General features: G+C 37.7%; 1 protein-coding gene across 1 annotated transcript in view; it reads left to right on the top strand.

Annotated features, from left to right (window-relative positions):
• The first annotated feature begins 1,950 nt into the window (after positions 1-1,950).
• Positions 1,951-14,076, top strand: part of LOC131936443 (uncharacterized) — a 53,725-nt gene continuing 41,599 nt past the window's right edge. The window contains exons 1-10 of the mRNA XM_059293469.1: positions 1,951-1,986; positions 5,690-5,839; positions 8,472-8,564; positions 9,788-9,955; positions 10,187-10,297; positions 10,918-11,043; positions 11,389-11,496; positions 11,962-12,087; positions 12,213-12,307; positions 12,741-12,910. Of these exons, the coding sequence (XP_059149452.1) occupies positions 5,773-5,839; positions 8,472-8,564; positions 9,788-9,955; positions 10,187-10,297; positions 10,918-11,043; positions 11,389-11,496; positions 11,962-12,087; positions 12,213-12,307; positions 12,741-12,910 (1,064 nt within the window). The 5' untranslated portion in view covers positions 1,951-1,986; positions 5,690-5,772. The remainder of the gene's footprint in view (positions 1,987-5,689; positions 5,840-8,471; positions 8,565-9,787; positions 9,956-10,186; positions 10,298-10,917; positions 11,044-11,388; positions 11,497-11,961; positions 12,088-12,212; positions 12,308-12,740; positions 12,911-14,076) is intronic.

Genomic DNA, 14,076 nt, shown 5'->3' with positions numbered 1-14,076 from the left:
CCGTCACTAAACCCGGCTCTACGATTGTAAACATTTAGCGTGATTCACAGTTCACCAGACCATGTGGGGGTGGGGTTGGTAGGGAGCACGCTTACAGCTTGATGTTTTCTATCGTCTCCAAGAAGAGAATGATATATATATATATATATATATATATATATATATATATATATAGAGAGAGAGAGAGAGAGAGAGAGAGAGAGAGAGAGAGAGAGAGAGAGAGAGAGAGAGAGAGAGAGAGAGAGAGAGATTACTCAATTAAAGTTTGGAATTGTTATATTCTTCTTCTTCTTCCTTCTTAATTGAGAATATGGTGGAGGATTTAGACAACAAGTCCAACTTAGTGAATAAACCGGACTGTGGTCTCTAGATCAGCAGGTGCCCTATATAATTTTTCCCTGAGTGGGGTGAGCAGAGGCCAGTGTCTGACTCGCGCCTGGCTTTGATAATAAACACTATTCTAAGCAGAAAAACAAAGTTGTTTATTTTTACTTTCGTGTATATACGAAGTATAGAGTAGAGAAAGTCTTGTAATCGTGCAAAAAAATCGAGATTTTACAAGCTTTTATTTAACTCACTTCCTCTGTCGACATTCTGTCGACAGTCTGTCTGTCGTCAGTCTAGATGGAAACGCAGGAGTGAAAATTCGGACAGTTCTACTTGACCGATACGATTCACAGTTGGCAGTGGGTCAAGACATGAAGACAATGCAATCTGAATCTAAATTTGACTTAATTGGATGCCTAATTAATTTTTTATGAATTAATTAAAATTTGGACCGAATTAGTAGGCATGTCTATCCAACCACACCACATACATCATCACGTTCAATCAGGTTTAATAGCTGCGCTATCACGTTCAATAGACCCGCGATGGTTTTTAGTCTTGTAACAATATTGCAAATAAAACATGTAAAGTACTGAAAAAAAAATTCATAAAAAACGTTTTAATAACAAGCTTTTATGTAATGATGCACTAAAAAGTAGAAAATAAATTATACACTACTATTTAAATTACTATAAAGAAAAGCGTGGGTCTCTTCTCAAATATTAGTAAAGGTATCCAATAGGTACTAAAGTACTAAAGTGACCCACGATTTTCTTTATAGTAATTTAAATAGTAGTGTATAATTTATTTTCTACTTTTTAGTGCATCATTACATAAAAGCTTGTTATTAAAACGTTTTTATGAATTTGTTTTTACAAATCTCGACGTTTTACACCTCACTGATACGGAAAAACATAATTTTGCAATCTTGTCCGTATGTCTGTGTGTCTGTGTGCGTGTGTGTGTGTGTGTCTAAACACGATAACTTGAGTACCGTTACAGCTAGGTTGATGAAATTTCATATAAGTATATTATATATATATATATATATATATATATATATATATATATATATATATATATATATATATATATATATATATATATATATATATATATGGGGGGGGCTAAAAAAAATTGCGGGGCGGCCCCTTTTTTCTAGTTCCGAAACTGCCTTAATCCTTGCACTTATTCTCGATAATGACAAAAGTTGCATTTAGAGTTTCTTTCAGGCGACTATATTTGAGGGGGGGGGGGGTTCTCCGCCTACACAACCCACCCCAATACACGTCTACCGTCCCCTTCAACGAAATATAATTTATATACAACCCATCAGTTTTTTTTTTAAATTATTGATTTTGGTTCACATCATCTTTGGTTTTTTCTTTTATAAACCACCTTTTGGGAAGGGGGGGGGGTGTCCAGTGGGTTTATATCGCTGTGTTTATGTCCAAGGGGTTTTTGAACCGACAAAAAAAGTTTCATCCGATCTAATTGACTGGATCAAATAATCTTGAAATCGAGACGAAAATCAATCGATTTCTTACTTCCCACGCGTGGCGTGTGAAATCAATGCAGATTTGCGGCATAGCCATATAAGGGAAAACATTTTTAAGGTCGGACCACTCGTGCGAACATATGGATGACGTACTTCTTTGGGTGAGTTCTGCTTGATTTATTTTTTTGCTCATCGGTGATCTTAATTAGTTTTAATAATTCAAAAAGTCATAGAAACGGATGAACTCTACTTCAATAGCCCCGTGGACCGTCAGGTTCGAAAAGGGAACTCTTCTATGCATTAGATGATCTAAGAGTAATTCTTATAGACACTTGTCTAAATACTGTTTTCCCGATGACATTTTCCCGAATGCACATTGCTTGGGGATCCGGACGTTATCCCGAAAGACACTTGCCCGAATGCCGTTTGAATTTATTAAGAATTTCAATTTGGTGTTATAATTGTTATTTAATATTAACATTTTTTCGGGCAAGTGGCTTTCGGGCATTTGTCTCATTCGGGTATTTGTCCATTCGGGTATTTGTCCATTCGTGCATTTGTCCATTCGGGTATTTGTCCCACTCGGACAAGTGTCCATTCGGGCATTTGTCGCATTCGGGCACGTGTCCATTCGGGAAATCGGCCTTCGGGCAAACGACATTTGGGCAAGCGTCGGGAATTTGAATGCGACAAAGATAATGTTGTCGTTTTTTGAATGGGTCAATAAAGGAAAAAAATTAAGGGTTGGGTACACTCAGGGACGGTCTACTGACTTGAACCCGGATTCAAACTCGAGACTAACGGGTTAGCAGTCCCGTTCTCTACCGCTAGACCACTTGGTCCCCATGGGTCAATTACGCTAAAGCTGTGTTTCCTAGTGCCGTTGGTATGAAAATATCTAATTTTTATATTTGTACAATGTTTAAAATCGTTCCGTTGAGATTGCTTAACTTCACATATTATTTACAAGCCCACGAATGCTGGGAAATTAGTTACACTACAATCAAAAGTAGATGGAACAAAAAAAATGCACGAATGTGGGTATTTTATTAGCACCTCAGCGTTACTTGACCTCTTATCAGGGCAGCACTACCTGTAAGGCGAACTAGGCGGTCGCCTAGGGCGCTATCCAAGGGGGGGGGGCGCAAAAATGTGTGATCGCCATTTATTAAAAAGCACCTTATAATTAATAACTTTGATTATGTTATATAAACTATAGACATGCTAGTATACAAAGGCGTAGTGATATATTTCGGCTACCAACGAGAATTATCCATTTTGCGTCCCCTCTTCAAATTAGGCCTAGTTACTAACCGTCAGTACCCCTTACTCGTGAATTATAGGTCTACATATTTTAATGTTATACTTGTTTGAGAAAAATATTTTATAAAATAGTTATTGGTAAAAGCGCAAAGTGCTTTACTACACGCTGAACGATATTAGTGACAAAGCAAAGAAATAACTAAATTGCTAAAAAAAATCTGACATTTAAAATAGCATAGACTACCAATACCTATAAAAAAGACCAAATTATATACATATTAGTATTAACTTTCTGTCGAGAAAATTGTATACATTTCATAAACCAAGTTTTAATGAAATAGTTCATTTCTTCATATTCTAAAATTGGAAGATGACGCCATTAGTTATGTGTACTTTTCGTAGTTTAAACATGTGACTTGTGTCGTCATTGCCTTGTGCGTTCTCGGCTCAACTATAAACACTTTTCCTGTTGCATGATTAAACATGTGTTTGTACATTCGAATATGCCTTTATTTTTTTTTCCCTTCTTTAAATAAAACTGTGTTTATACATTTTAAACACCCAACATATTATTTTCAACAAAAGTCCGTATCTTTAAGTTCTCCATATATCGCTGAACATAATGATCACATAGCCACAAAAATGTTGCAGACAGAGAGAGAGAGAGAGAGAGACAGAGAGAGAGAGAGAGAGAGAGAGAGAGAGAGAGACAGAGAGAGAGAGAGAGAGAGAGAGAGCAGTGCGCATTTGGGCTTTTATATATTAGAATTCGCGTTGGTAAAAATGCGCCCCCACCCCTATCATCAATAGGAAATGTATGGGCCCTTTTTACTAGACACTTCGCCTTTATATTTTGGTGTCACACAATTGAAGTAGAAAACTAATAAGTCCGTAATGCTAAGTAGTTATCTATATTCTTTAATTTTACTTAGGTGGCGCAAAACTGGAGGTGCGGGGTCTAAGATCACATGGCGTCACTTGAAAACTACATTTCTAGGCGGCATGGTGGCTCCATTTTTTATGTTTTCGTGCATGCTCACTTGAAGCGAAAGTTACAAGATCCTTTAATTTAAAATCAAATCGAATCACAAAGACACTAATTCTTTAGTGAAAGTTTCAATCAAGTAAACCATATATTTTGGTTATGAAAATTTAAGTGTCTAAAACTTAGATCGTTTGTACGCCCCAAATGTTTGTTGTTTTATTGTTTCTTTAAGTTTTTTACTTTCTCGTATAGAGAAAGTCTTGTAACCGTGAAAAAAAACGAGATTTTTACAAATCTCGACGTTTTACACCTCACTGATACGGAAAAACATAATTTTGCAATCTTGTCCGTATGTCTGTGTGTCTGTCTGTCTGTGTGTAAACATGATAACTTGAGTACTGTTACAGCTAGGTTGATGAAATTTCATATATAAGTATTTTATCAAAATCGTAGATCCTGATCAACTTTTGAGCGATTTTCGATAACTGGAAGTGGTACTTTTTCTACTTTGAATTTTTCAAAAGCCTATAACTTGAGTACTATTTTAGATAGATAAATGAAATTTCACATGTAAGTTAAAGATCTAATTCTCTGCCGTCTGTCAAATTTTGAGTAATTTCCGTTGACCGGAAGTACTAATTTACGCTATTCTCAAAAAACGCATGTAAATTTATAAAGTACTAATAATATTGTGCACTATTATGTACATTTTGTTTTGGCGTTCGCTTGGTGCGCAATTCTTTTTTCTATGAGGATCTATTCTATTTTTAAAAGTTTAAGTAATTAAAAATCATGTCTATATTTCAAGTTATATAAGAATATTCGAGAAAGTTTAGGGGAGATCACTCCCGGTTTATTTAAGTTAACAAACGTCAAAGAGAATCACAACAAAAATATTGCGCACTCCTAGTGAAATTAACATACAATTCGTTTGTAATTTATCATAAACAGAGTTGTTTTTTTTAATGGAGGTAACTTTAAAAATAGAATTAAAGTAATCAAGCAGAGTTCAGTAGGACAAAAATAGTTTATGATCTTTACGTAAGGACCTGACTTGGTCTAGTCAAGTTTGTTGTTGAGGAATGTGTCGGGCACAAAATGACTTCAGATTTTTATTTAAATTTCAGTAATTATTAATCTACATTGTTTAATATTATATGTCGTGAGTTTAAAGAATAATTTTTCTAAACAAAAAAACAGTATACCAACTAAAGCATACGACATCCACATTCATTTTAACATCATCTCATATGGCTGTTTTCTGTCAAGTTTCTGTCACGTTATCCATATCCTCACTGCTGATTTGGATCTCAATCCAGTTCAACAACTTTTAAGTTAAGTGTGATCCATAAGTCTTAGATTTGCATTCTTCCTGCCCCATTCTTGTTATCTTCTACTATCAAATAATTTATTACGTTCAATCCGTAAATACATTTAACTATCAAAATAAATTTTGAAATATTTTCTTTTATGCCGGATACAGATTAGTGTAATGAAGGCCGCATCAAGAAAAAAAATTTCGCATATTTGTTTTCAGAATTTAAACAGAAAACTGCTGGGATCGTTTCAAATTTATATTTTTTTTATTTCTAATCAATTTCATTTTCAATTACCAGAAATAGGTGCACAACTAACTGATTACAAGGGATTCTTAGAATTTGGATCAAAGAAACAAGTCTCTTGATACATATCGGTTACCATGACGACCAGGTCTGTGGCGATTGCGAGTGTGTTGGCCATAGTGTTGACGCTGAGGGCTGATGCAGGTACGAGTTGGTTTACATGTCGGGTTTACATGTCGGGTTTACATGTCGGGTTTACATGTCGGGTTTACATGTCGGGTTTACATGTCGGGTTTACATGTCGGGTTTACGTGTCGGGTTTACGTGTCGGGTTTACATGTCGGGTTTACATGTCGGGTTTACATGTCGGGTTTACATGTCGGGTTTACATGTCGGGTTTACATGTCGGGTTTACATGTCGGGTTTACATGTCGGGTTTACATGTCGGGTTTACATGTCGGGTTTACATGTCGGGTTTACATGTCGGGTTTACATGTCGGGTTTACATGTCGGGTTTACATGTCGGGTTTACATGTCGGGTTTACATGTCGGGTTTACATGTCGGGTTTACATGTCGGGTTTACATGTCGGGTTTACATGTCGGGTTTACGTGTCGGGTTTACGTGTCGGGTTTACGTGTCGGGTTTACGTGTCGGGTTTACATGTCGGGTTTACATGTCGGGTTTACATGTCGGGTTTACATGTCGGGTTTACATGTCGGGTTTACATGTCGGGTTTACGTGTCGGGTTTACGTGTCGGGTTTACGTGTCGGGTTTACGTGTCGGGTTTACGTGTCGGGTTTACGTGTCGGGTTTACATGTCGGGTTTACATGTCGGGTTTACATGTCGGGTTTACATGTCGGGTTTACATGTCGGGTTTACATGTCGGGTTTACATGTCGGGTTTACATGTCGGGTTTACATGTCGGGTTTACATGTCGGGTTTACATGTCGGGTTTACATGTCGGGTTTACATGTCGGGACTTTAAGTTTTGTCCAAGTCTTTGAACATCCTTATCTACTGGTGGGGCTTTTTTTCTGATTACTGCCTGACAAACATTCTCCGAAATGTGAATTAACTACTGGTACGGGTGGTAGAGCGCTTGACTGCGAGTGTTGAGTTCAGATTTCAGTCCGGACACTAGACTGTAGAAGTCCCTAGTCCACTCAGTTCTATCTAGTACCTGTCTAACGCTAGGGAAAGTAAAAGCGGCTGGGCAAAGTGCTGACCACACACCATCCCTTCTTACGCCGAGGTCACAGAAACATACGAGCACTACTTCATCTGCTCTATTGATTGTTGAAGGGGATCCGTTAGGTATGTCGATATTCCGACTTTTTTCTTGACCAAAGTAACTACGCTCCGCTTTCGTGTGACCCCTTGGTAAGACGAGGTGGCCCAAATGTTGCACTGGCCACTCAAGCGTAGCGGAGTATTTGGTTGGCTCGCCGTGGCTCGTGGCTTTAAGTGCCTCCGCCAGATGGCGCCGCTAGCCGAAAACTGGAGAATTAATTACCTACATCTGCGGGATGTAAGAAATTAAATGTCATGAACTCTCCTAAAGCCATCATTAAATCAGTTTTAAAAATTTCGTAATCTTAATACAAAACGGTATTATTTTCTCTTAACGTTAATTATGTATTGATGTTGTATTGACGGGATGTGGGTTAAAATCTCAGGGTAGCTTAAGAGGAGAGGAAATCCTTTGGCTTGAGAGAAAGAGAGAGAGAAGACAGAAAGAAAGAAAAAAAGAGAGACAGAAAGAGAGAGATAGATAGAGAGAGAGACAGAGAGAAAGTGCACGAGTATAAACACCGGCGTTATTTTTCTCCAGAATATAAAACGTACGGCGTGGTCGAGAGATAGAACAAATCTGGAAATCTCTAGTTCTGGATCCAGGACGCATTTACCTTAAGTTCCCCTTAAAAACCTGACGGTCTATGGGGCAAGTGAAGTAAAGTTCACCTGATTCTTTGACCTCGACTTTGAAGGGATAGTGTGGTCAGCTTTAGGCAAGCCGCCTTTACTTCCCCTAACGTGAGTTAGGTACCCATCAGAGCTGGGTAGACTCGGGGACTTGAAACCGGATTCCACCTCGAGATTTGCGGGTTAGCAGTCTAGCTCTCTACTGCTAGGGCACTTCGTCCCTTCGTACATACGTACTGGAAGTCTATCTTGCAGTTTGTGGAAAGCGAATATTTGATGTTGCTTTAATGCCAAATCTACAAACTTTTTCAAAAGTAAAAAAATTACAACACAACGTCGGTTTAAAAAGCGCGACGTATTTTGTGTACGATTCCCCCCCCCCCCCCAGGCGGATTTTAGCATACTTATATAGCAGTGTGCTATACTTCATTGGGTGATTGTTTATAAACATTAGTGGAGGTTTAGAGCATCTTAGACTTAGTACACCCGCTGTTAAATTATACATGCTGTTTATTTTCATGTTCGATAACTAATTACTTTTTTGGATTACAAAATCCAAAAAACATGAACACGAACTCAACTCAGTCCTTCATGTGACGTCAGCATATGAAGGGATAATGTGGTCAGACCCATGCTCAGTTGAAATCGGTGTTTTTTAAAACAAAAACGTCTGAGGTGTGACGTCTTTTTGAATGTGGGGTCTGTTTTTTGTTGTGGCTGTAAGTGACGTCATTATGGATGACCCCCGAGACCCACAGTTATCCAAGGATGACGGGTAGTCTAGTACATAATAAAAACCTGTTTCGGCTACTTTCAGCTACCATATATTACATCGGAAAAACTTATTTCGTTTACATCCACTTGCATTACATGCATTACATAATGCAATCCTGTTTCGTCTACTTCCAGCGACCATAAACCCATGTGACCCCAGCCCGTGTGTTGCTACAGAAAAATGTGAACTGAGCACCAACGCAACGGCCTACGCCTACGTTTGTTTGCGTGAGGAACTTGTTTGTTTGTGACTTACAGCTAGAGTGTCTTGTGTCTTTAGGAAATCGTATAGCTTGTGTGTCTTGTGTCTTGTGTCTTTATGAAATCTTACAGCGTGTGTGTCTTGTGTCTTAAGGAAATCTTACAGCGTGTGTGTCTTGTGTCTTTAGAAAATCTTACAGCATGTGTGTCTTGTGTCTTTAGAAAATCTTACAGCGTGTGTGTCTTGTGTCTTTAGAAAATCTTACAGCGTGTGTGTCTTGTGTCTTTAGGAAATCTTACAGCTTGTGTATCTTGTCTTTTGGAAATCTTACAACAAGTGTCTTTAGGAAATCTTACAGTTTGTGTGTCTTATGTCTTTAGAAAATCTTACAACGTGCGAGTCTTGTCTTTAAGAAATCTTACAGCTTGTGTGTCTTGTGTCTTTAGGAAATCTAACAGCGTGTGTGTCTTGTGTCTTAAGAAAATCTTATGAACCTGTTCGTCTTGCTAAAAATCCTTATGATGATAGATGTCTTGCTATAAACCTTATGAACCTGTATTTCTCTCAAGAAAACCTTAAGAACTTGTATTTCTCTCTATAAAACCTTATGAACCCTTTTATCTCTAGAATAACCTATTTGTCTCGCTATTAAAACTTTTGAACTTGTTTATCTAGCTAGAAAACCTTCTGAACCTATTAGTCTCTAGAAAAGCAACCTGTCTGTCTCTAGAAAACCTTCTAAACCTGTTTATATAAGACCTTCTAAGCCTGTCTCTAGAAAACGTTCTAAGCCTGTCTCTAGAAAACCTTCTAAACCTGTCTGTCTCTAGAAAACCTTCTAAACCTGTCTTTTCTTTACAAAACCTCCTAAACCTGTTTCTTCAAAACCTTCAAAACCTGTCTGTCTCTACAAAACCTTCTAAACCTGTCTTTCTCTACAAAACCTCCTAAACCTGTTTCTTCAAAACCTTCTAAACCTGTCTTTCTCTACAAAACCTCCTAAACCTTTTTCTACAAAACCTTCTAAACCTGTCTTTCTCTACAAAACCTCCTAAACCTGTCTCTTCAAAACCTTCTTAACCTGTCTCTCCCAAACCTTCTAAACCTGTGTGTCTCTCCCAAACCTTCTAAACCTGTCTCTCCCAAACCTTCTTAACCTGTTTCTATAAACCTTCTTAACCTGTTTCTACAAAACCTCCTAAACCTGTCTCTACAAAACCTACTAAACCTGTTTCTCCCGTGTCCCCAGAGAGCGGCTACCGCCAGGGTGACTGCAGCTTTAACGCCTACGTCACCTGTGACCTGTACGCCCAGTGCAAGGACGCAACAGACGGTCGCTCTTTCACCTGTACGTGCCCCGCTGGTGCTACAGGGGACGGGTTCAAAACCACCGTAGGCGGAACTGGCTGCAAGTTTAGTAAGTCGTGTCAGATTAGCGTTATTTTGGGTTATTTTGATTGGCTTCAGAAAAACTTCAATCTCATGTTATGTCATAACTAGTAATTTTAAAGAAAAAAAAACTAATGTTCATCATTTGCAAAAACTACGTTATACGCGTTCTCTCCCATTAAATGTATGGCGATACGGTAAGGGACATAACCAGAAAGATAACTTTCCATCCAAAATGTACTTGAAAACTGTGTTTCAGCTTATAAGTCGTGCGCAACCAACACTGACTGTCCTCAGTATGGAACCTGCAGCAAAGATTACAAGTGTGTCTGCAATGCTGGTTACCAAGGTGATGGCTACACCTGTACAGGTAAGTTATTGATCATATTATTTTTCGCATTGCACATATCTATATATATAGGTCTCTTCTTGGAGACGCTAGAGAACAAGCTGTAAGCGCGCTCCCTACCACCCCACCCCTACATGGTCTGGTGAGCTGTGGCTCACGCTAAATGTTTACAATCGTGGAACCGGGTTTAGTGACGGCTGTTAGGGGCAGATAATTTAGTTTGAAACGTTTTTAAACTTAGAGGAGGTAACTAAGAGGAGGCTGCTTTCAGGGGGGGTAAGGGTTGGGGAAAGAAGGGTGGGGGTAGTATCGTCCTTAACGACCTACTGATAGTATTTTAAAGCAAATATTTTCAGTGGCAGCATTGGTACTGTCGAATTCACAAATTATGAATTACTGAAAAGTAGAAAATAAAACAACTAAATAGCGGCGTATGATATGCCGCGGGTCGGCTCGTAAATAATTAAATTAATTAATTAATTAATTAATTAATGTGTATATATATATATATATATATATATATATATATATATATATATATATATATATATATATATATATATATATATATATATATATATATAATCACACCCCATGCTCCCTGTGTAATGCAAATCACATTTTATTTTTCTCTCACTCAGACATCAACGAGTGTACGACCTCTAACCCCTGTGACCCCAATGCCATCTGCAGCAACTACCCCGGCAGCTTTAAGTGTGTCTGCGACTCCAAGAGGAATTACGTGGGCGATGGCTTCAAGTGTGTCTGTGAGTTTGTTAACGGCGTGTTTGTGAGCAATTCAATGCAGTGTATTAATAGTTAGGGAACGGATTGGCCGAGTGGTAGAGCGCTCGACTGCAAGCCCAATTGTCTCGAGTTCGGATCTCGATTTGGAACGTCGCTGAGTCCACCCAGCTCTGATGGAAAATTAGACTGATTCCGAAACGATGAATCCCCTAAAATTTTTATTTATTATTTCATTTTTTTATTTTTTAACAAAACTTAAAACTGTTTTGACCAAGCATCTCTTGTTATCAAACTCTGGCGTTAATGCAGAAAAAACAATTATTGCAAATTCAGACACAATCTCTTTTTTTTTTTTGTTGGTGTAGTTTTATGTGGTAGCAACAACGATTGTGACGCCCCCCGCGCCTTATGTAATGGCAGCAATTTGTGTGTGTGCATCAAGGGTTACCAAGGCGACGGTTTGAACTGCACAGGTAAGATAGTAAAACTAACATTTTATAATCAGCTCTAGCGTCGTGTATTACAACATAATCAGCAGTAGTGATGTATATTATGACAACTTTTATCATATATTTGTTTACTGTAAATATAAAAGTAGTAATACATTTTTCGTGTAAACATTCAAAAAGTCGGAGTTTTTCCTTCAACAATAAAATGTATTTTTTAAAATAATTTATTTTTTATTTTTTCTAAACTGTTTTTTTTTAAAAATCAAACAATCCCTAATATTTCACAGATGCTTATTTTAATAAAATGTATTCTAAGTTGAATTACTAAAACTAAATCTAAAATGCTTACAGTAGAAACCACGGAGATTATATATTATTTTTAAAAAAAACTGTTTTAGTTCCTATTCACGATAGAGAATGTTATGTGTTATATTGAAAACATTTCCTGGAGCTAAAAAAAAGTCTCATCTGTTTCTCATTCCTCTAAAGATAAGGACGAGTGCGCCCCTAACGGCGGTAACAACTGCAACGTCAACGCCAACTGCATCAACACCGCCGGCAGCTTCAAATGTGTCTGCAAAAATGGTTATGCCGGAAATGGAGTCAACTGCACAGGTAGGTACAAAAATACAGCGTGATATAGTTTCCAATAAAATTATTTCTATATCGTGTGATAAATAGTGTGATATATTTTCCAATGAACTATTTAAATACTGTTACATTGATGTGATCTTCGACAGCCTTGCCCAGATCATGTAAAGACATTCCAAACTTTGTCAGCGGCAACAAATACGTCATCGATCCTGACTTTATAGGACCAGCCAACCCCTTCACTGTAAGTCAATCACTCATATCTGACTGTAAGTCATTTTCTTAAATCTAAGTCAAGTCAATCATACATAATGTACATCTGGCTGTAAGTCTTGAATTTCTACATCTGAATGAAAATCAGTCATTCGTGATTGTTATTGTCTTATTTCATATTTTAAGAGCTAAATCTCGTACCCCTACATTAAAGTGTAGCAGGTTTAAATTCAAATTGTAAGCTCAGCTGGTTTGATCGCACTACAACCTAATCCCAATCTTGCATCTTCTGTTAAGGGTAGTTGTGTGTAATATTCTGCTGCAATATACTGTACTATTGTGCAGGTAAAATGCGAGCATTATCATAACTAACTGCTCCTCTATGCTGTACTCTTGTAGTGGTATTTTGCGGAATGGTAGACAAAGCTACCCTAACTACTTCTCTATGCTGTATTCTACTACAGGTATTTTGCGAAATGGTGAACAAAGCTATCCTAACCAAAGTGCCAGCAACCGGACCTTTCCCCAAGGTTGTCCCTATCACCCCAGGTCCAGTGGACATCACCTACGAGCCAAAACCCAGCGACATCACCCCCCTGCTGGAGAACTCGGTCTTCTGCTACCAGTCATTCTCGTAAGTTGTTTTTTACCTTACATCTTAAATGTTACCTAACTGCTACCAGTCATTCTCGTAAGTTGTTTTTTACCTTACATCTTAAATGTTACCTAACTGCGACCAGTCATTCTCGTAAGTTTTTTACCTTACATCTTAAATGTTACCTAACTGCGACCAGTCATTCTCGTAAGTTTTTTACCTTACATCTTAAATGTAACCTAACTGCGACCAGTCATTCTCGTAAGTTTTTTACCTTACATCTTAAATGTTACCTAACTGCGACCAGTCATTCTCGTAAGTTGTTTTTTACCTCACATCTTAAATGTAACCTAACTGCTACCAGTCATTCTCGTAAGTTGTTTTTTACCTTACATCTTAAATGTTACCTAACTGCTACCAGTCATTCTCGTAAGTTGTTTTTTACCTCACATCTTAAATGTTACCTAACTGCGACCAGTCATTCTCGTAAGTTGTTTTTTACCTCACATCTTAAATGTTACCTAACTGCTACCAGTCACTCTCGTAAGTTGTTTTTTTACCTCACATCTTAAATGTAACCTAACTGCTACCAGTCATTCTCGTAAGTTGTTTTTTACCTCACATCTTAAATGTAACCTAACTGCTACCAGTCATTCTCGTAAGTTGTTTTTTACCTCACATCTTAAATGTAACCTAACTGCGACCAGTCATTCTCGTAAGTTGTTTTTTACCTCACATCTTAAATGTTACCTAACTGCGACCAGTCATTCTCGTAAGTTGTTTTTTACCTCACATCTTAAATGTTACCTAACTGCTACCAGTCATTCTCGTAAGTTGTTTTTTACCTCACATCTTAAATGTTACCTAACTGCGACCAGTCATTCTCGTAAGTTGTTTTTTACCTCACATCTTAAATGTTACCTAACTGTTACCAGTCACTCTAGTAAGTTATTTTATCTCACATATCTTCCACGTTCCCTAATTGTTACGAGAACATTTCGTACACTTTTATAAATTAAACAAAAAGTAAAGTTCCCTTTTGAATTTGGAGCAGGTGAAGTAGTGTTTACTTGTTTCTATGACCTGGGTAAATGAAGGTATAAAAATAGGTTCAATGTTCTTTAAATTGTACATTCCAAAAAGATAGTCCTCTTTCTTAGTCATTGAAATATCAACAAAAGTCTCATCAGCCAAAAGCTTAGCTG

This window comes from Physella acuta, unplaced genomic scaffold (assembly GCF_028476545.2).
Source record: "Physella acuta isolate Inbredline_101_S28 unplaced genomic scaffold, ASM2847654v3 ptg000005l, whole genome shotgun sequence".
Taxonomy (NCBI): Eukaryota; Metazoa; Mollusca; class Gastropoda; family Physidae; genus Physella; species Physella acuta.
The sequence above is the reverse complement of the archived record's forward strand: the minus strand, read 5'-3'. Positions and strand labels throughout refer to the sequence as shown.